This window comes from Doryrhamphus excisus, linkage group LG12 (assembly GCF_037039965.1).
Source record: "Doryrhamphus excisus strain RoL-2023G ecotype Guam linkage group LG12, RoL_Dexc_Guam_v1.1, whole genome shotgun sequence".
In the NCBI taxonomy this organism is placed as follows: Eukaryota; Metazoa; Chordata; class Actinopteri; order Syngnathiformes; family Syngnathidae; genus Doryrhamphus; species Doryrhamphus excisus.
The window spans coordinates 14,041,451-14,061,979 of record NC_136368.1 but is presented as its reverse complement, the minus strand read 5'-3'; the positions used below and the strand labels follow the sequence as shown (position 1 = coordinate 14,061,979).

Below are 20,529 nucleotides of genomic sequence, written 5' to 3'. Positions count from 1 at the left end.
ATATTTTAGTACATGTGCACTGTTTGCCAACATGTGTTACTACTTGTTTGTGTACATATTTTAGTACATGTGCACTATGTTTGTGTACATATTTTAGTACATGTGCACTATGTTTGTGTACATATTTAAGTACATGTGTACTGTTTGTCAACATGTGTTACTACATGTTTGTGTATAAATGTTAGTACATGTGCACTATGTTTGTGTACATATTTTAGTACATGTGCACTGTTTGCCAACATGTGTTACTACATGTTTGTGTTTAAATGTGTATATGTTTGTGTACATATTTTCGTACATGTGCACTGTTTGCCAACGTGTTACTAACCTCGGTCTTGAACGCAACTACACTATGTGTGTTGCTCACCTAAAAGCATCCCTGTCTCGTCTTTATGGGTTTTAATGATTGCTAATGTAAAAGTACTACTTTATTTGTGAGAACTAGTACCACTTCCTGGTATGTACTAGCTGTCTAAATTGAGCATATAATGCTGTATCAGTATGTTTACAGTTTATAGACTTCCTGGAGCCATTTTGAGACACGTCCACATTTGTTTTTGAAGTTGCAACAATACCAAGCTGGCGTCCATGTCTGGATATGTTTGGGCGTACCTGCGTTATGCTTTGCCAAGTACTTGTCTTTGTACTGCTTCTTCTTCTTGCCAAACCAAGTGCAGCTGGCCTGTTGTTCCTGCTTTGTCTTCTCCATGGCGATGCACGCCACCCGCCTGATGCACACACACAAAACACAGCAAGCATCAACATTTGGAACTTCACGTTGGGTTCTGTGTGTCGTCTCACCACTCCTGCAGCTCGGGGGACGGTATGAGTCCCGCCGTGCCGTTCTTGGTGTTCTCCAGCTTGCCCTGCCACCAGTTGTGGTCATCCTTGGAGATGATCTGGATGATGTCGCCCACGCGGAAGCGGATGCCAGCCTCCTTGCAGGGGATGAGCTCATCTCTGGAGGGGTCGTACTCAAACTGAGCTCTAACGTAGATCTGCGGAGAAAGAGACAACGGTGGCGGTCTATAGTGGACGAGATGGTGGAACTTGGAGGAGAAACAGACAGAAAGAAAGAAGCGGCTAGGCGGCGGACTCGGAATGAGTGGTAGTTGCGGCACAGGCGTTGTTCGGGCCGTCACTTTGTGTTCAAAAATTTTTTAGACCCGGCAGCCATCTTGAGATGGAGCGTCTAGGGGGCATAGGCTGATGTCTTACCTTGACAGACATTTTGTCCTTGATTGGAGGTCTGGGTACGATCTAGGATTGTAAAGCATCACAAACATCATGGAACCAAAAAAAGGCTGTGCAACGTCTCCTAACACAAGTGTGATGGAGGAGGAGGTGGGTGGGGCTTAGATGAGTGACAATGCATGAGTGACGTCATGACTCTATGTCAGGTTTCACTGCCCTCTGCAGGCTGCATGAAGCCCTGCAGGCAGATAAATTAGCTGTTTTAGCAGTATTATTATTTTAGCAGTTATGAATTCATAAACAAAATGAAAAAAAAATGTAGTGCTAGTAACTGTTGTTCAATATTATGAAAAAATATAAACAAAACACACAATATGAAAGTTATTAACAGATAAAATAACTATATTTTATTATTATAACACTTTAATGGCGTTATTAGGAGCCATGAAGGGTTGCGTTCAATGACACCAATACTGTAACTTAAGTTGAATTCACTTTTCTGAGATTTCCGAGCATACTTAAATGCAGCAAATTGTACTTCTGTACTAAGAAATACATTAGTGAGAGATAAAAATATCAATGTATTGTTTTTTTTTACTTATTACAAAGATTGAATGCATCTCACGGTAGTCTAGTAAGTCGTTCTGAGGAGGACTATAGACCTGCTGCTGATGTGTTCAGGTGCGAATAAAGTTGTAACAGAACGTCAGCAACATGTGGGGATGCTATTGTGTCATAACACAGATATTTACAATTACTGTAAGTATAAGAGTGAATATTACAACACTACAACTCAATAAAAGCACATTACTTTGATATCATTAGTACAAATATGATGAAAAAAGTAATACAATGTTTAAAAAAAAGCACTACAGTAATATATGAGTTTAAACATAAAGTGTTAAGGGGAGAGGGAGGTGTTTGGGAAAATGGATGGATGGGATGATGAGGCAACTGTTAGATAGGGCTGCTTTGCTGGTTTTAGGTAAAGGTGGCCCATAACTGCTGATGGTGACCCCTAGTGGACGTAGCAAAGCCATGCATGCAATAATCAATCATTGAGGGTCATCTATGGGAGGGTGGGGTTAACAATGCCTGTGCCATTAATACCACAGTTTAACTTGATAGTACATTGTTTGTTTGTTTGTGTGTGTTTTAGAAAAACCAATAACTGATGTCCAGAGTAGGGATGGAAAAGTCTGATCATCTATTCATTGTGTTTTGTTCCAGAAAAAAATGAAGTGTGTTTTTTCCCCAATTAAAAAAAAAAACACACTTGCATGGACGTATAGGTGCACTGAACCATTAGCAACACCCTGAGGAACCTCACCTCCATGGTCTTTCATTGCACTGTACAGTAGGATTCATTACAACCATCCTTATTCTGGACCTCTGTATGTTATTCTTCCATTTTATAGTAAACCATAATATTTAAAATGCAGAGTAAAGTCAGCGAGTGGTCTACATAAAAGCAGCAACAAAGGTGCACATATGGACTTTGAGAAGATCAGGAGAGGAGGACGAGAAGGTGGAATAAAAAGCATTTTTTTGTTCAGGTGAAGAGGTGGGTGGGGTCGGGGGTAAAGGAGGGGGGGAGTGTGTGAGGGGGTGTTGGATGCAAGCAATATGTTGTGTGAAAATAAAAGGCCTTCAGCAAGCAGTACAGTAGAGGTCCACTACAATACGGTCCATACAGTTGATCCGTGGTGCAGGCGGGACTCTATCACTTCATGAGCAACTTTACAGGAGGTAGGAGTGATCGCATTAGTTATCTGACATGCTTGTGCAAGAATATTTCAAGTTATTTGATGTCTATTATGCAAGGTGGCAGTTATCGATCACAACTGGCGGGAGGAGTGGTTGCATGTTTACAATACAGCATATCCCTGTACATACTGTGGATTATTATTATTATTTTGGTGGTGGTGATTGGCAGCTGATTGGAGGAGAGATTGCATCAATGTTAAGATATTAACTTATGTTACACATGCGTACATTTGTGCCTGAACAAGTGTGCAGGACTGTGGAATTTGACATTAGTGATTACTTTGAGTATTTCTATTAATTTCTATTGCGTAAGGTGGGAGTTATTAATAATTGATGAATGATCTGACTATGCTTATGTTTTGTATGCATGAGCGAGTGTCCAGTGGGCCTTGGCTTGGTGGATTATTTGGAGTCTTTCAATTAATTATGCAAGGTGGGAGTTATCATGAATAACTGGCAGCAGGAGCAATCTAATTTAATATAGGACACGCCTACATTACTCCAGCATATTCCCATACATGAACAGACATACTGAGGACTTTATATTTGTTTCTAAAATGTAATTTGGCGGTGCGCTGTGGAGACTTTGGGGATTGTTTTGGGTATTTCTAATGTGCAAGGTGATGGTTGACATTAATAACTTGTGAGAGGAGTGATCTGCTACTGTACTGCCTGTTTGAAATGATGTTTCAGAGAGAAGAGTCGCTGCGTGTTTATAGTCACCTGTCGACCTTTGGGCTGAATGGTGGACGGCAAGTCCTAAGGAGGTGAAAAAAATGGTCCAAGAGCAGAGAGAACAAAGTTTAACACTTTTGAAGTAGAACATTGGAAAGACAAAACTTTTAGAAACCAAGCCAGCACCAGCAGAGCTGGATGAGAAGACAGCGTAACGCCACCTGCTGCAAGCAAAGCGCACAGCAAAGGTGCAAGCGGCTATGACCAATACACAGCACTCAGCAGCCCTTAAAAGTCACACACCAATTTGTGAACTGAGATATCGGACACGCGATAGGAGGGGGGCCCCTTCCAGTGGTGTCACACTCGTGTCATGGACTGCTGGAGACACTGCGGGTTTTCTTTCCAGATTTTTACTAAAACAAGCGGAGGAACTCATCAATTCAATCACTTCCTGGAGAAACTGGTTAGACAGAAAACCTGCAGTGTCTCGGCCCTCCATTGACATGTGCTTTAAACGCATCGTAGACAGAAACCACTTAGGACTGCTGTGGTGTTATACATGTACCGTACAGTATATGCTTTGTGGGATTTAAAACACCACAGGGGACATTAAAAAGTATAAAAAACAAAGGGATGGCAAAGTTTTTTTCCTTTTTGGGGAAGGTGGGGGGCATCCTTACCAGGATAGAACTGTTAATGCTGGAGTGGCCATTGGCAGGGGACTGCCTGGAGGTGTTGGGGGACTCTTTCTGAAATAAGACATACAGGTCAGCATTACACTCACTCACACAAACACACACACATTACTGGCCAGTCTCGCCTGCATATTCCCGTATCATCACAACGTGATGGACAACAATAGGCCATTACAGCTATGGAGGATGGTACGCAAATACACCAAGGATGAAGAGACCGGAATCAATCTTGCTATTATCTATTACTATTATTAAGATTATTTTATACATAATGAGTGTCCCTCCAATCATGTAAGCCTTTTGACAAAATACATTTCCCGCTATAAAAATAAATAAATATTAAAAGCTGACAAAATAATTTTTTCCCTTTATAAAAATAAATAAATATTAAAAGCTTCTTGCATTGCATGACATTTACCAAAAATAAAAAAAATTACAATTAAAAAAAATGGTCAAGAGCTATAATAAATATTTTACTGGCCCATGGCACATTGAAACTAAATATTTTTTTTTTTTAAATAAAGCAAAAGCATAATGTAAACCGAACAAACTAAATAACTAAAAATGTAACCAAATGTAACCAAATGTTACCAAATGTAACCAAATATATAAGAATGTCAAAGTGGCCCCCAATGGGGGAGACTGCTAAAAAATGTGTTCAAGGTTGGCATTTCTGTTTGTGTCTTGATTCATGCTTGAACAATGCTGGTACCAGCAACTCATACAGTGGTTTGTACAAATAAATACATAGATATTATCAGTTTCTCAGTAGCATTTCAAATCAGTGTGTGTGTGTGTGTGAGGTATATGTATTATATTAATATTAGATATAACCTACATTAGAATACAATTAGATTATTTTCTGTACTTGATTTGACTTTAAACATTTTTCATTTTTAATGTATTGAATTTCTCTCCAGTAGCCTTTATAAACTTGATTGTTAGAGCATGTTTAAAGCCTGGTTTTACTCTTATAGTATCATAATTGATCATTATTTACCGCATAGTCAAAGATGAGAACTTTGGAAGGTGGAGCCTTGGAATGAAAGTCACACACTATAGAGCAAGTGTGTGTGTGTGTGTGTGTGTGTGTGTGTGTGTGCGATAAAACGTTGGAGTACAGGATGAGGACAGAACCACAAAGGGACTCGTTTGTCATTCCTGGAGCAGAGAGGAAAAGTGGGAAGAGGAGGGGGAAGGTTCCGGTATCTTGGTTGTGAAATTGGTGTGTCTGATATCAAGTGACCCAGTGGTAGCAAAACACACACACACACACTCAGTCAGTCAGTCTCACACATGTAGAAACAGTTACACTGAGCGCCCAGGCGAGCAGTTAGTAAAAAGATGAGTGAAGAAGAGAAAGAGGAGGGATGATTACCTCACAGGAAGAGCCCTGGGTCCGGTAGCTTGGCACTATTTTAAAAGTGATGCTGCCTCGCATCTCTCTCTGTAAACACACACATCACACACACAGGTCCCAAGTTCAGCTTGTGCACATACAGTAAACACATGCTAACGGCGAAGCATCCCAAGTACACGGCGTCGCTCACCAGCATCTTCTGCAGCTGCTCAACAGTCTGGTTGGCCACACTAATGCCATTGATCTCCCTGATCTCGTCTCCAACGTGCAATGTCCCTGATGACACAAAATGAATAGGAAGCTGAAACTTTACAAGAGCCTTGGTTTCTCATCCAATGGTGTCACATGCTGGACTATGGGGAAATGCCAACAAAGATCCAAAATGATGGACTGGAAATACTCCAATCAACGACTCTATTTAATGAACCGGCCAGACTCCTCAAGTTGCCAGGTGTGTTGTTTACAAAAACATATAACCGCTGGGGTCATGAAGAAAAAACATTGGCATTATCAGCAATTGATACTGGAAATTTATAATATATATATAAATATATATATAATTATAATGATATAATAATAATGCCAATGTTTTTTCTTTTTTGGTTTTAAATTACTTCGAGAGATTGCAGTAGCTGTATTTTAAGTCTCATCTGCAGCTTTTATTTAGATTTAAAATGCTGCGACTGCTCAGTTGCAGTAGTGGTGGTGGTGGTAGTAGTAGTAATAGTAGTAGTAGGAGGAGTAATAGTAGAAATAGTAACATTCATAGTAGCAGCAACTGTAATAGTAAAAACAGCAGCAGCAGCAGTAGTAGTAGTAGTAGTAGTAGTAGTAGTAGTAGTAGTAGTAGTAGTTGGAGTAGGAGCAATAGTAGAAATAGTAACATTCATAGTAGCAGCAACTGTAATAGTAAAAGCAGCAGCAGGAGCAGTCGTAGTAGTAGTAGTAGTAGGAGTAATAGTGGAAATAGTAACATTCATAGTAGCAGCAACTGTAATAGTAAAAGCAGCAGCAGGAGCAGTAGTAGTAGTCGTAGTAGTAGTAGTAATAGTAGAAATAGTAACATTCATAGTAGCAGCAACTGTAATAGTAAAAACAGCAGCAGCAGTAATAGTAGTAGTAGTAGTAGTAGCAGCAGCAGCAGTAGTAGTAGTAGTAGTAGTAGATGTAGAAGTAGTAGATGTAACAGTAGAAGGAGCAGTTGCAGTCAAATAGTAGTAGTAGTAGTTGTACTAGTAATGGCAGCTAGTAGCAGCAACAGCAGCAGCAGTTCCTGTAGCTGTAGTAATTATAGTAGGATTAGTAATAGTAGTAGCTGTAGTAGTTATAGTAGAAGCAGGAAAAGTAGTAGGTACAGTAGTAGTAGAAGTAGTAATAGTAGTCAAGCAGTAGTAGTACTAGAAAGTGAGGTGAGTGAATACTGCAAATGTAAAGCATGTGATATTCGAACCGGAAGCTACCTTGTCTGTGAATCATTCCTCCATGCATGATCCTGGCCACAATACAGTTGTTGGAGTCGTTCATCTTCAGTGTGATGCCCTGCATCGTATGTGAAATGTCAAGCGAGTCAAGAGCTGAAACACAATCCTTCTCCGATTCAGGTCAATGAAGTACAGAATAGGTGAAAACGTACCATGGGCTCGTCCGTGTTCTTCTGGAACTGGACCAGGCGCACTCGGGTGACGTTCTCCAGGTCTATGTCGCCGTTGGTACTCTCCGGCGAGTCGCCGTTCAGGTAGGGTGAGGTGGGTGGAGGCGTCACCCTCAGAGCCTCGTCGCTGTATACCTCGTGGGCCACCACGTCGTGGGCCTGCATCAGCGCCTATAGCCCAAGAATCGCACGTTAAACAATGACAACATTGTTATTGTTAACAATTTTAGTCTCAGTACAGTCTGACAAAAGTGAGTACAACATATTTTGAAGTATTTATTATCCACTGAAAATGAGCGAAATTACCACTATTGTCAAAATAGCTGGATACACAATCAATGTCACATTACATGTTAGAATTCATGTTTCCACCCAATGAACCACAGCTCCCCAGCATGGGCAGCACTATTGCACTTTCAAACCATGACACAATTATCTTGCTGAAAAGCAAAGTTGCTAGTTTTGTTATTGACAATTTAATTGGGCCAGTAACAAACATTTATGTCAGGAAAACAATACTGCATATGGTTATGCTCTCCATGTTAGATGTCATGTTTCTATTGAAATAACCCTAGCTTTCCAGTGAAGATAGAACTCGTGCTTAACTGTTGAGGCTGCACGGTGACCTAGTGGTTAGCATACTGACCATACAGTCAAAACATGCATGTTTTCTCTTGTTAACAGTTGACTCTAAATTGCCCATATGTATGAATGTGGGTGTGAAAGGTTGTTGGTCTGGTGACCACTTCAGGGTACACGCTTGGATAAGTTGCACCAATGAATGGTGGCGTTGACTCATTTTCAGTGGCTAGAAAACCTATATACTACACAAGCTGTACTTTCAGTAAGTATATCCATGTTTATTTATAGTATTGCCCCATGTTAAGCGATACTATAGTAATAATAATGCTTCCTGAAATAGGAGGAATTGTGGAATTTCCATATACGCGTCACATGACCCACATGGAGTTGTATGTTCACTAATGGGGGCAGGGTAAATCACAGGGTCACTGATGTGGTTGATGGACAGAACGCAGTACCTCCATTAATACAACAGAACATACCATACCTCATCACAACCATCCAACCTTCAACCCTCTTGTCCATGCTGAAGTCTTCTGTTAGTGAGTGCATTGATCCAGCAGTAATCACTGACAGGATTAATGGTGTGATACTGATGACAGTTGAGTGGCTTTCCCCTTAAATAGATTAACTCATGCTGCTCAGGCTTAAAAAAAATAAACCAGAAACTATTAATGAATAAGCCTGAGAAAATGGGGCATGTATTTTACATGGTGTGTTTTTTTTAGGAAAGTGGTAATAAGCACCACTAAAGCCTAAAAAAGACACTATTACTATTTGCTGTTTTTCACTATTAAACAAAGTTACTGGCATAACTTGTTTTTACATTTACACGACACATAATTACACAAAACATTTGTTTTTCTGCGTATGACACAAGTACAGATTGCCATATTTACATGACAATAACATTAAAACATGTTCTATACAATAAACATGCTTGAGAACACAACTGACGTTAGAGATTGGGTGCTTCATTGATTATCAAGAACTAGCTGACAGCATCAAAAACTGGTATGCAACACATTTTTGGGTCCTGACCCTAAGGTCGGCCAACCCTGCCTGAATCCCCCACTCCTGGAATGGGTTCAATTTGGAAAAAAAATAAAATTTAAAGCGAAAAAATATCAAATATCTTGGCATCACTACAGCTATCCTATACTACAGATATCCTCAAGTTAAATTGAAGACTTTTTAATAGCATTTTTGATACTTTTGCAATACTTTAATACACTTTCATCAACAACTTTACTTATTTTGGGAAGCCACATTTAAATTAACTTTTTTCTCAAATATAATAGCTGGCAAAACTCCAATTAATAAGTTTTTTACATTCTGCATTTACTACCTCTTGATACTTCCTGAACACACCTTGCTTAGCAAAAAACACACTATGATGAACACTTTGAAGGAACTGAAATAAAGATCTCTTGACTGCATTTTTACAGATTTCCTCATGTACTGTACTCTCATATGTACTGTACTAAAATTCTTCCTAAGATAAGCAAAATAATCTGAAAATTAACTTTTGCTCATCTGTTATGATGGCATATGCTTATTTTAAGTACCTTGGATTTGAGCATGCATTAGCTAAAATTAGACCAGAGTCAATTTTATTCAACTACTTACATACATTGTCATGCAATTATTATTATTTTTTTATGTGGTAAAAATGTGGCCTGCCTGACATTAAAGGTGCACCTCAATAAGTGAGAATATCTTATAATGCTTAATGCATAATGCTTTCATATTGCATACATTTACTATACAAAGAGTGAAGCATTTCAAGAACGCATTTCTTCAATTCTTCTGAATTTTGATGATTATAGCAGACAAATGTGACAAATTGTCAAACATTAAAAATATATATATATATATACTTTTTGACTCACCATGAAATGCGGCTGGGTTAGTATTCGTCTGAGTTCTTTAGCTTCGTGGTTCTCAGGGTAGCAGGAGATCTCTTCCAGCACCTGAAGACACACAAGGAACGTATAAGAAGTCGCCGTTTACGTCAGCCTCTCCTCTTTGGACGGCTGCGACCCGACAACCTCGCCGACCCTCACAAAAATGCCCACCGCGCTCACTGCCAAGTTTGGACACCACTCGACAAGTCAAGGAATTTTGGTCTCCCTGCCCCCTTTCTCCTCTTCGTCAGCTCCAGTTATGTGGCGCCTGACTGCTAAATGAGGTGATGAAGAGGTTAGGTGGCCAGTGGGGGGGGGGGTGGCTCTTGATTACAAGCAACTCAATCATGTCACCACCCTCCATAGACACCATCTTCATTGTCTACTTTGGTGCAACATGGACGAATGCAGTGTGATGAAGTCTTACATAGTCCAGAAGTGTCAAAGCGTCACTTTCTTCTCGGTGGGAGGACGGACTCTTTAAGTGAAGGAAGACACACAAGGAGATGTGGTTACACAGGCTGATGTTTGACGAGCAAAAACGTCTTCTTCCTCTTCCATTACATGGATTAGTATGCGGAGCAGCCAGCTTTAGTCCAGAAAGATTAGTGGTATAGAGCAGCAACACCCAGATCATGAAGAATTAGTGCAGTCGTCACCGTATCGCTGATCAAAGAGTGGACAGGAAGTTGCCGCATGATTGGCTCAAAGCATCTTCTGCATCAGCCACAGTGAGTGGAAAGGAAAAGCTGGAAAATGTGACTCCCGACAGCAAGCCACTCATTTGTTAAGTATCTTTCGTAATATACTAGAATGTCCCGATGGAATTGGAATTCGGAATTTGGCCACATTCTTCAGGAAAAACGTGACTTGAATGTTGCAGAGAGAGTTCAAGACCTCAGTTGACCTCAGTGAGCATCAAAGATAGTGTTGGAATGACATGGGAGTCACAACTGAGCTCCTTTAAAAACGTTGTCCATATTCATGGTTTTAATACAAAATGCATTTTAGGTGTAAAAAAGTAATACAATATGGAAGTCTATTTAATATTAAAAAATGTGTGAAATATTAATTTGTTCAATGTATCAAATTAATTGAACTATAAAAAGTCTAATAGCTAGAAACTTAAATATAAATAAGAAAGTAAAGTAAAGGAAGTACAACAAAACAGTCATACAATAGAGAAACTTTTCTGTGTAAAAATAAAGTGAATATGAAGTTAATTTAATAAAAATAAATAAAATATGAATCAAGAAAGAAACTAAAACATGAAATAAAAATAAATAAAATAATTAAAATACAAATGAATTAAAATGTGGAAAAAGTTATCTTTTAATTATGAAATTTAAAAAGTTAAGAAATTAGATAATAAGAAATTAGAAAAATTAAAAATTAGTTAAGAAATTAAAAAGCATCCAGCCAGTCCACGGTGTACCCAAAGTCAGCTGGGATAGGCTCCAGCATATCCCTGCGACACTAATGAGGATAAGGGCATAGAAAATGGATGGATGGATGAGTTAAAATGTGAGGCAATTAATTTAATGGTCAGTTAATTATTTTTGTACAACATTACTTAATGGCCTTTTTTTAAAACAATTAATGGCATTTTATTTAATGATATTGCAGAAAAACACATGGAATGGCATAAAGACAGGAAGTCCTCACAAAGAAGGTGAAGGTCGACAAAAAAACCACAACTATTTTTACAATTTGGAGGCCAGTAAAAACTCCCTCAAGGAAGAAACCTTGAACTCAACAGCGACTAAAATGACCATAAAGCTATCCTATTGTATATAAAGACAGTCGTTGCATGCTACAAAGTAGATGTGTGCTAATTAGCTAATAAAAAGCCGGTCAGGTCTCCCTTCAATGAACCTACCTGTGAGGAGCTCTGGGATTGCCACTCGCTCACTTCTTAAAAACACTTCATAATCGCTCCTCAACAAAACACAACTACTGTGTGTGTGTTTTCCGCCCTCACATACAAAGTACACACAACTGATCGCCCCCACCGATGCTTGCTGAAGTGAACACCAGTCAAAGCAGGCCATAATGCTGGCCTCTGTAAGCATGCTGCAAGTGCAGTTGAGTTTAGTGTGTATTAGCAGCTAATGAGGGAAGCTGGGAAAACAGGCCACTGGGTTGTGCAGTACAGCTGCTTTGACAATGAACACGAGTCACTACTGAGATCTGGAATGGCGGACAAAGACGAGAAGTCGGGAGGTCACTAAAGTTCACGACCAGGCAGCACACAAGAGGATATCACATGATTGTGTCACTTCAGTTTTGGTTTGTGTGCGGAGGCTGAGTGAGTTTGTTAATAGCTCCAACTTTGGCATCTCGATCTTCCCTTTGCACAAACTCGAGTTAGCGTTATATCACGTTATACTGGAGGTAGTGAAGAGTGCAGGTTGGTTAGTAAGCAAAAACAGCCACACCAATTAATACATTTTTGAAAGGTAAGACAGTAATGCTGCTTTTCCACTGTAGGGTACCAGCTGTGAAAACCAGGTTGCATTGAACGCATCAGTCTGAACAAAACATGCTGACAAACAACAACAATGAAGGTCTTATGTATTTTGTTTTCTAGCATTTACTGTAAGCAGACATTTTATCCAATAGGAGCCTTGCAGCCACGTGATAATATGGAGTATGATAATGCAGCATCTATAATACTGTAGAGAAAGTATAATACTGCAGCATCCAGAGCTAACACATATCAACAGGGTAAGCTAATGATACCATGTGTCCAAAATTCTATCCACAAGGAGGTTGCGGACAGCAAAAAAAAGAAGCAGAATGGAGCGCTGCAGCAAAGTGGCGACTGTGGAGTGTATCTGTAAGTCTGCAGCAAGTAAGCTAACGTTAGTATGTGAGTGAGGGCATCAAGAAAATAGACTGTGAAGTATAATACTGCAACAAGACTTATTAGCATGTGTGTTTATTTCAGTCCTTTCTAGCCATTTCAAATGTTACGATGACACACACTGAGAGTGGTTTGTGTGTTTGGAACATAGATGTTCTTAGTGTTTCTTAGTTTTCCATGTGAAACAATGCCATTAGCGAATAGACTTGAACAGAGTAGGTACCGTACAGTGGAAGGAGAATCAAACTCTCAATTGAATGAAAAACCTGAGTGACAAAAAACGCTACATGTCCTGTTTTGTTACCTCTTTGGCTCTCTGCACGGCGTCACTGGGCGGGTTTCGGATCTGCGGCGACGACTTGGTGTTGATCTTATCATATAGCTGCAACAACAACCATTCAAATCCAATCAATCAATCATCCTGTGAACCCCCCCCCCCCCCACACACACACATAATCACTACTGATATGTTTGTGTGTTTTTCCACTTCATCAGCGCTTCTGCAGAATGGAAAGAGCCTTTTTCGACATTTCACTTCATGCAATGATACATCCAATTAAAATTCAAGCATATAAAACTCATTAATATCAGCAATAAACTTATTGTTTGCTAACAACCTTTTTTCCCCCCCAGTGGGTCTCCGTGTGTCATCTGTCCAGGTCATTGGTGTGAGTGACGGGAAGAAAGTCTCACTTGGGGAGAAGTCACGTCTAAATGTCTTGACCCAAAATATTCATTCATTCATTTTCTGCCGCTTTTCCTCACAAGGATCGCGGGGGGTGCTGGAGCCTATCCCAGCTGTCTTCGAGCGAGAGGCGGGGTACACCCTGGACTGGTCGCCAGCCAATCACAGGGCACACATAGACAAACAACCATTCACACTCACATTCATACCTATGGACAATTTGGAGTCACCAATTAACCTAGCATGTTTTTGGAATGTGGGAGGAAACCGGAGTACCCGGAGAAAACACACGCATGCACGGGGAGAACATGCAAACTCCACACAGAGATGGCCGAGGCTGAAGGGTGGAATTGAACCCTGGTCTCCTAGCTGTGAGGTCTGCGCGCTAACCACTCGCCCGCTGTGCCGCCCGACCCAAAATATAACAAAACAATTTTTATCACACTTTTTTTTCCGAGTGCAAAACAATATCTTTGATTCAAAGTTGATACGGACAGAACGGATTTTAAATGCAGATGACACTTCCCCGCAGCTTGAACTCAGCAAGCCAAGAAGCTGCTTCTTAAGAGACTCGTTGGAATCATGTGAAAAGCCCCAAAACACCAAAGGGGAGGATTTTCCTGCCTCAGTTCGCTGGAGGCAAACACAAGAAAAAGACATGACACACTCACCCAGGAGCCGGGAAGTTCAACAACCTAAGCCAGTAGACTCCATCTGCTGCTGCTGCTGCTGCTGTCCTCAGCGTGCTGCCATGCTACAAAGTTGCATCCAGCTGCACGAAGAGGCCAACAGCACATACATGGGAGGGAGGCTGCGCTCCTTACACATGTTTTCACAATGGAGGCCATTGTTCTGACTTGCTTCAAGCCTTCGTCGCTGGGCATACAGCCGCGGCGCAAGGCGAGACATCTGCAGAGGCGAGCGCCCACGCCAACATTTAACTAGTGCTAGACTACAGAATGCGTCCCGCAGGACGCTAGTTTGAGGCCCCCGCCTTGATATGAAAGTTTAATGTTAGTGCGGCCCGCGCAAGTTTGATATGGATGCTGTATGGTATCATGTACCCATAAAAAAATATTACGTTTGATTAATGTTCATGTTAAAGGTTAAATAACTGTTAATAGTTATCCTCCCTATCCGTGTGGAAGTGGTACGTTTTTGGCTATTTAAGTTTAAAGGAAATAACTTGAAGGCTACCGTTTAGGTCACTAGCTCTCTAGTTTGCGAGTTAGCATGTGTCTCAAGACCCTGCTCATCAAACATGAACACATCTCCTTTTATTGCTGACTTTCATTGCAGACCAGTGTGGTCTTATTTGCTTACTTGCAAGACAAACTGATGCACTTTTATGCTCTTTTGTGAGCAGACATGGAGAAAACCCACACACTCACGGAGAAAACATGAAAACTCCACACAAAGATGCCCAAGTTGAGCTTTGAACCAAGGTTTAATTAAGGCAGATGTCCACCTCAATTTTGTGTATTGCTGTTGATGTTTTGTTGCTGCCATCTTTATCAATTTTACTTACGTCTAGCAGAGTGTGTAAATGTTGGTCCTGGAAAACGCTGTGCAGGAAATCTAGATCCTTCTCGCTGCAGTCCGTCAACGCGTGGATCTCCTCTAAACTGTCCAACACCTGAGACACGGCCCCTGCAACATGTTAGAAATATATGTTATGTTTGTTGTCCATACTGAAAAGTAGCGAGAGCAAGAATGAGTATAAGAGCGTCACTACATGAGGAACATAAAGATACATACGTTCTGCTGCTAGCAGCCCTACAGGTGGGAAGCATTAAGAGAAAACACAGAGAACAAAGATAGTGGAAAGACAGTTGTTATGTTCACTTTCATATAATTGCACCATAATGTTTACAAACTTTCAGTGTATTTCAGGTGTATTGGTATTCACATGCTAATCCGCTAATTGTGATACTTATGTATCCCACATCACAACATCAAACTTGTTTACCGGTAAACTTTTTGACAATGTGAATAAGAAATATTAATGAATATTTTCTGGCCTCTACAGGTCAGACCTTTGTTCTAAAAGCATTGGTGGCCTTCATGACGAAGTGGTAAGCTGGTAGGATAGTATTTTATTTCTTTGCCATCTATGGATTATGGCTCAAGGAGGAAAAAGGGATTGCCCTCCAAGCATAATCTCCTCTCTCTGAAAAACTCCTCCAACCATCCTTGTTGTTTGCAAAGAGAGTTAAATAAAGGTTAAAAGTGATGTTCAACAGTCAGTTGTCCATTCATTTGAAATTTGTAATCATTTTTTCATTATTTTCTTTGTGTAAAACTATAATTATTGTTCATAAAATGTGTTTAGTGTTAAATTTGTAATAAATTAATTGATTTTACATCATTTTCTATAGGAAAACCTGCCTTGGTTAGAGTCCGTTTTGGTTTGAGTTGGACCTTTTGGAACAAATTAATGACACTAACCAAGGTACATTGACCTTACGGTTTTGCACAGTGCCCAAGTTTAAGGCTTCAGGTCAAATTTCTGAATGAACACTGTAAAAAGTTTGTCAACCACTGGCACAGAGGCTCTTTTTGGATGCTTTTGGCTGTAGCGTAGAATCTTGGCAGTCAACTGTCTGTCACATCAAGGATCTTTGATCAGAGATTTTTGCAGTAGATCCTTAAAACAGCAGAGCACTCCTGTCTGAGGGAAGGATCTCTACATCACCATTCTAATGTCACTAACTCAATCTACAGCGGCTCTTCAGAAATAATGAATTTAAAAAATATTGTCATTTCGTGGTTGACTATGATCTATTGTGAGTCCAAAAATATTGAAAGACAAGTTATACAAAGCAGTACTCTGACTCACTACGGTCCCGCGACTGCTGGAGCCGATGAAGAGCCACTGATGAAGTAAAATTGAAATTGCACTGATATTATATACAAAATAATACTAATATGATAGGAGACATTCGGTCTCCTAGTCCTTATCTTTCTTAAAGTATGGCCTGCATAACAATTCAGTTATAATAAGATGCCTCCGTGCCTGTGTCACCAAAGAACTTGCTCATGTATGCTTTGGCTGCCTAGTGAAAGTCGTGAAGTCACCTGAGGAGGTAGGGTCATCTGAGAAGTCGTGGAGTTCCTCAGGAGGGTCGCCGTAGTAGGAATTAAATTTGTGACTGGACACCGCCGCCAAGACAGCCCCCTGAAGCAACAAAAGAACAACCAGCCAGGTGAGCGTCCATCTTGTCGCACAGTGATGATGTCACCTGATGTCTTACCTTCAGCTTCCTTCTGGCGTTGAACTTTCTCAACTGCTCCACAGTCTCTGGTAGGTGGATCTTGTAGGCATAGCGGTCTCTCTCCTGGGGAGGAAACAAAGGGCTTTGACAGTCTGGCAATCCTGGGACATCATTGTTTTGTTGCTAATAAGCACTATGTAAACTAAAAAAACTGCATATTATCTTGTCTTTGCAGTGCAGTCATCCCTTGTTTATCACAGTTAATTGGTTCCAGACCTGACTGCCATAAGTACATTTCACTTAGGAATCAATATTGATGAACTGAATATTTTTGTAGTTAGCACATACAAAACCTGTTTATGACTTTCTAAATATGGTTTTTAACATTATTAGAGCTCTGTAGACATGAAATAACATCCCCTTAGTCACCATTACACTCTTGTTATTCTTTGTTTACATCACTTTGCATAGGCTATCATTTGCAGGGACATAAAAGACCACTAGCATAGCAAGCTACTGAGCTAACTCTCCAATTTATGTATTCTAAACCAGGCCAGCAAATTTTTACAAAAAGTATAATAGTATAAAGTATAAGTATAAAAGTATATACAAAATTTACATTTTTTTTGTTTTTTACATAAAAGGCAGACAATCACTGATTCAATTAAGGACTGCTGATAGCTACAGTCTGTAGCAATTTATACTTCTTAAACTATACTGAACAATAGTTCTATAAAAGTCAAAACACCAAAGCACTGACTTGGAAGTCTAATTCCAAATGACACATTACGCTATGAAACACTCCGACATCCTATTTTTAATTTTAGGCTGCAGTTCTCTCCCAAAAATGATGGATGCAATTTGTTGACAAATGGCAAAATGTTGACAAAATGGCTACCTTGAGCCAAGGGTGGTTGAGCGCCTCGTAAACAGTGATCCTCTCGGCGGGGTCCAGCATCAGCATGCGCCTCACCAGATCTTTAGCACTCTCTGAGATTTGAACCCACTGGCGGGGATTCATCTATACACACACACACACACACACACACACACACACACACACACACACACACACCATACACAAACAAATAAGCGGATGCAAGTGACAAAAATTATTATTATTATAAAAACACATAAACATAAAATATAATGTACTAAATATGAATTAAATATGATATGAATATTGATTAAATATAATATAGCATCATTTTAATTAAAATATAGTATCATAATTATACGGTATTGACAGTATAAGGTTTTAGCTTGGTGTGGGTTTGTGTGTTTTTATGAGGAATTTATGAGGAATCATGCTTGTTAGATGGCCAACAAATATTTCCATGTACAGTAATAATCAACCATTATTATACTGGTATCCTCACTAGGGTCACAAGGGGTATGCTGGAGCCTATCCCAGCTGTCTTGGGCGAGAGGCGGGGTATACTGGTATACTTCATAGAGATAATTTAGCAGTATGACATGTGCAAACACCACCACTATGCATACACCTTTGAATTAGTGTCTTTTGTGTTTAAAAAACAGCAGAAACAGTTCCTTACCTTATATTTGCCTTTGCAGATGGCTTCAAACAGTCGCTCTTTGGTGCCGTAGAAAGGCAGACACCCCGATAAGAGAATGAAGAGGATGACTCCGCAGCCCCACACGTCCACTGGTTTGCCATAGGGCTCTCTCTTCACCACCTCGGGGGCCATGAAGTGAGGGGTTCCTACGCGACCTGGACATGGCAACAACACAACATGGTCTTCTTCCTCTTGTTTATGGCACTGCTGTGTCCTCCAAATATGTGCTTAAACATTTAGACACACTCAGTGGTGTTGTTTTGTTTACCTCCGGCCACCAATCCCGACTCTCCCAGCTGGATGGCCACGCCAAAGCCTCCTAACTTGACGGGAGCAGAGTTCTCCTTGGACGCCAGCAGCACACAGTGAGGCTGACGAAGAAAGAAGAAAGAAAAGAAAGTGTGATGATTTTGTGGTAGGCTTGTGCTAATTAAAGAATGACACCATTCTATAAATAAGAATAATCACACCAACAAATTGCCTCAACATACGGGAAGTCACTGCGGAGAGGAACAAACAATGACTTCTTGAATAAACAAATAGGACATCCAATGCCGCTTTTAGAGGGAATGCATCTCCATTTTATTTAAGTAATGTGGTGCAGGCTAATAAAAAATGCAAATGGACACGTGCTGCACTTTGGACACAACTACCTTTATACCTCTTGGGGGTTGAGAACATGAATTTTATACAAGTGTAAATAAAATATGCACATTTTGTATATCATTTTGCAACGCAACATTGTGAGTGACAGCAGAAAAGAAGCAGTAATAACGTATAACACAATGACAACCACTGTCCAGCCAATGATAAGACCCTATTGGTATATATTTACTTATGCAGCTGAATCATTAAAAGCAGGTTCTGTTGTACTGCATATGCCGCTCTTTAGCAAGTTAGCGTATAGCTGATGATGCAGCAGAGTAAGAGAGCTAAATGCTGCTTGTTAATGCCGTCTTATGCTGACACAAAGATAAGGTGGACTGGCTTTCAGAGTATGTGCAAACAGAAGAAGAAGAAGAGGTGAATGTGGGTCAGCTGGACTCTTTTTCAAATGAGAAAGGGCTGCTCTGAAAAACACACCGCAAAGCCAAAACAGCAAAGTAGTAGGACCTAATATTACGTCTATGTGTCTGCGGGAAAAATGTTGTGCTACCGAAGTAAAACAACGTTTTCACAGATTTTAGAACACATGAGGAGCACCAGATTATAAGGCGTTTTGTCAATTTTAAAATTAAAGACTTTTAAGTGCACCTTAGAGCAGGGGTCTCAAACACGCGGCCCGCAGGACACTAGTTTGAGGCCCCCGCCTTGATATGAAAGTTTAATATTAGTGCGGCCCGCGCAAGTTTGATATGGATGCTGTATGGTATCATGTACCCAGAAAAATTATTACGTTTGTTCATGTTATAGGTTAAATAACTGTTAATAGTTATCCTCCCTATCCGTGTGGAAGTGGTAAGTTTTTGGCTATTTAAGTTTAAAGGAAATAATTTGAAGCCTACCGTTTAGGTCGCTAGCTCTCTAGTTTGCGAGTTAGCATGTGTCTCAAGACCCTGCAGTTGCGCAATAAGTTGTAATAAATGTGACTATAGTCATGTTTTGTCAGGGCTCTAATAATGCTTTGTTATATTTAATCTGAAAAAAATTATTTGTCTACCCACCAACTATATGTGGTTTCTTAAGTTTTCATTATTTGCCGTTTTAATATTGTTATTATATTTATTTATTACTGATTGATTTTCTTTATTCTTGATTTGTTTATTTATTTTTCATCTTATTTTGTGCAGAAAAATAAAAATAAGATATTTGAGAACAGTGGAATGTTTTATCAGAGCTTTTCTTGTAGAAAATCGGAACCAAAGCACTGAAAAAGTTTGTATATTTTTCTGTTTTTAATAAATGTGTTTTTTTGTTTTGGAAAACCTGATGCGGCCCAGCCTTGCCCAGACCCTAGCTCCAGTGGCCCCCAGGTAAATTGAGTTTGAGACCCCTGCCTTAGAGCGATAGGTACGTATTTCCAATGACGTCCGCTGTTGGCTAGCTCATATTAACTTGTTTTCTCATGCTAGAATGCACAAAAAAGGGAAAGAATATGTGGTCAAAATTCCCCCAAAAAGTGTAGTTCCCCTTTGTATTTTTGAAAGATATTCCTCCTCTTGCAATGTCAGCACAAAGCTGCACGTTATAATAAGAAGTGTGTGCTGCACACATACATTAAAAATCAATTAATTCAATTAATTGACCTAACTAACCTAACTCTCTCTCTTTCTCTCGCTGAGTTGTGCCTACACTACAAGTGGCAAGAAAAAAAAACCCTGAAACCGCAGTCTAACATTGTCTCTGCACTAT

General features: G+C 39.9%; 1 protein-coding gene across 17 annotated transcripts in view; it reads right to left on the bottom strand.

Moving 5' to 3' along the window:
- The window catches only part of caska (calcium/calmodulin-dependent serine protein kinase a), a 95,832-nt gene that overhangs the window by 7,800 nt on the left and 67,503 nt on the right, over positions 1–20,529 (bottom strand). For 4 of the 17 annotated variants that reach the window (XM_058082878.2, XM_058082879.2, XM_058082881.2 and 1 more), the window contains exons 6-24: positions 18,446–18,548; positions 18,157–18,332; positions 17,499–17,621; positions 16,640–16,723; positions 16,464–16,563; positions 15,144–15,161; positions 14,914–15,035; positions 13,005–13,082; positions 10,262–10,312; positions 9,820–9,900; positions 7,328–7,516; positions 7,155–7,233; positions 5,885–5,970; positions 5,713–5,781; positions 4,320–4,388; positions 3,685–3,720; positions 1,219–1,260; positions 802–998; positions 613–728 (exon numbers count right to left, since the gene is read on the bottom strand). In XM_058082878.2, coding sequence (XP_057938861.1) covers positions 613–728; positions 802–998; positions 1,219–1,260; positions 3,685–3,720; positions 4,320–4,388; positions 5,713–5,781; positions 5,885–5,970; positions 7,155–7,233; positions 7,328–7,516; positions 9,820–9,900; positions 10,262–10,312; positions 13,005–13,082; positions 14,914–15,035; positions 15,144–15,161; positions 16,464–16,563; positions 16,640–16,723; positions 17,499–17,621; positions 18,157–18,332; positions 18,446–18,548 — 1,819 coding nt within the window. The remainder of the gene's footprint in view (positions 1–612; positions 729–801; positions 999–1,218; positions 1,261–3,684; positions 3,721–4,319; positions 4,389–5,712; positions 5,782–5,884; positions 5,971–7,154; positions 7,234–7,327; positions 7,517–9,819; positions 9,901–10,261; positions 10,313–13,004; positions 13,083–14,913; positions 15,036–15,143; positions 15,162–16,463; positions 16,564–16,639; positions 16,724–17,498; positions 17,622–18,156; positions 18,333–18,445; positions 18,549–20,529) is intronic. The other 13 variants (XM_058082885.2, XM_058082888.2, XM_058082886.2 and 10 more) reach the window with 10 other exon arrangements.